At 47.4% G+C, this 892-nt stretch overlaps 1 protein-coding gene across 1 annotated transcript; it reads right to left on the reverse strand.

Annotated features, from left to right (window-relative positions):
- Positions 1–531, reverse strand: LOC117118788. Its single transcript, XM_033263488.1, has one exon. It carries the CDS (start codon positions 529–531, stop codon positions 1–3), a length of 531 nt encoding a protein of 176 aa, XP_033119379.1.
- Between the last annotated feature and the right edge of the window lie 361 nt (positions 532–892).

An 892-nucleotide genomic window follows, 5' to 3' on the forward strand; every position in this document is an offset into this window, starting at 1 on the left:
TCATCTATACGGGGAATTGGATAAGCGTCCTTCACGGTAGTCCACGCAAAAGCGCTTTGTCCCATCCTTCTGGGCGACCAATACGATGTTAGCCGCCAATGGGCTTTCGGTAGGTTCGATCACACTCCTGCTTAATAAATCTGCTACTTGTTCCCTAATTTCCCCCTGGTATTTTACAGGATGTTGCCGGGGTACTTCTCGTATTGGTGATGCGTTTCCCGTATTTATCTGGTGCTTAACTAAGTCTGTTTGACATAGGTCTGCATTACTGGTAGAAAAAACATGTTGGTACCTCCGAAATAATTTGGCTATCTCGTCCCGATATTCTGGTGCCGCTGCCACATTTTTTTCATAAAGGTCTACCAAGTGTTCTGGGATCCGTCCGGCTTCTCGTCCACTTTCTCCAAAATCCTGGTTTTCCCTTACTTCTTTTACCGGCGTAAGCACTCCAATCTTCGTTCCAGCCTGCAGCACACGTGCAACCTTACCTGGGTTGTACACCCGCAGTGGAATAGTTTCTGCATCAGCCATGATTAATACTCGGGTAACCACTAATCCATTGTCAGCTAATTCACTCCGGTCCAATGGCTCCACCATAAACTCACACTTTGGCCTTGTCGTACAGCGTACCTGCCCTTAAACAATGTGTTCATGTCCTGGTAGGAACTCCACCCGCTCACTAACAAACACTCCGGGATAAAAATAACTCCCGTACTGACCACCATGGATACTCTCATTCTTGACCCGTATCTCTAAGCATTGCAAGTCAAGGACTGCTCCTATGAATTCCATGCCTAATATCCCAGGAGAATTAATTTCTGCTACCAGCACTCAACTCAGCCGGGCCGTATGCCCTACCCGTATCTCCAACACGGCACAACCATGCACTTTG

This window comes from Anneissia japonica, unplaced genomic scaffold (genome assembly GCF_011630105.1).
Source record: "Anneissia japonica isolate Jap-2015-1 unplaced genomic scaffold, ASM1163010v1 scaffold410_len604442_cov124, whole genome shotgun sequence".
NCBI lineage: Eukaryota > Metazoa > Echinodermata > Crinoidea > Comatulida > Comatulidae > Anneissia > Anneissia japonica.

Coding starts and splice junctions, on each gene's coding strand:
- LOC117118788 (XM_033263488.1), bottom strand. CDS start 531: ATGGCTGATGCAGAAACTATTCCACTGCGGGTGTACAACCCAGGTAAG.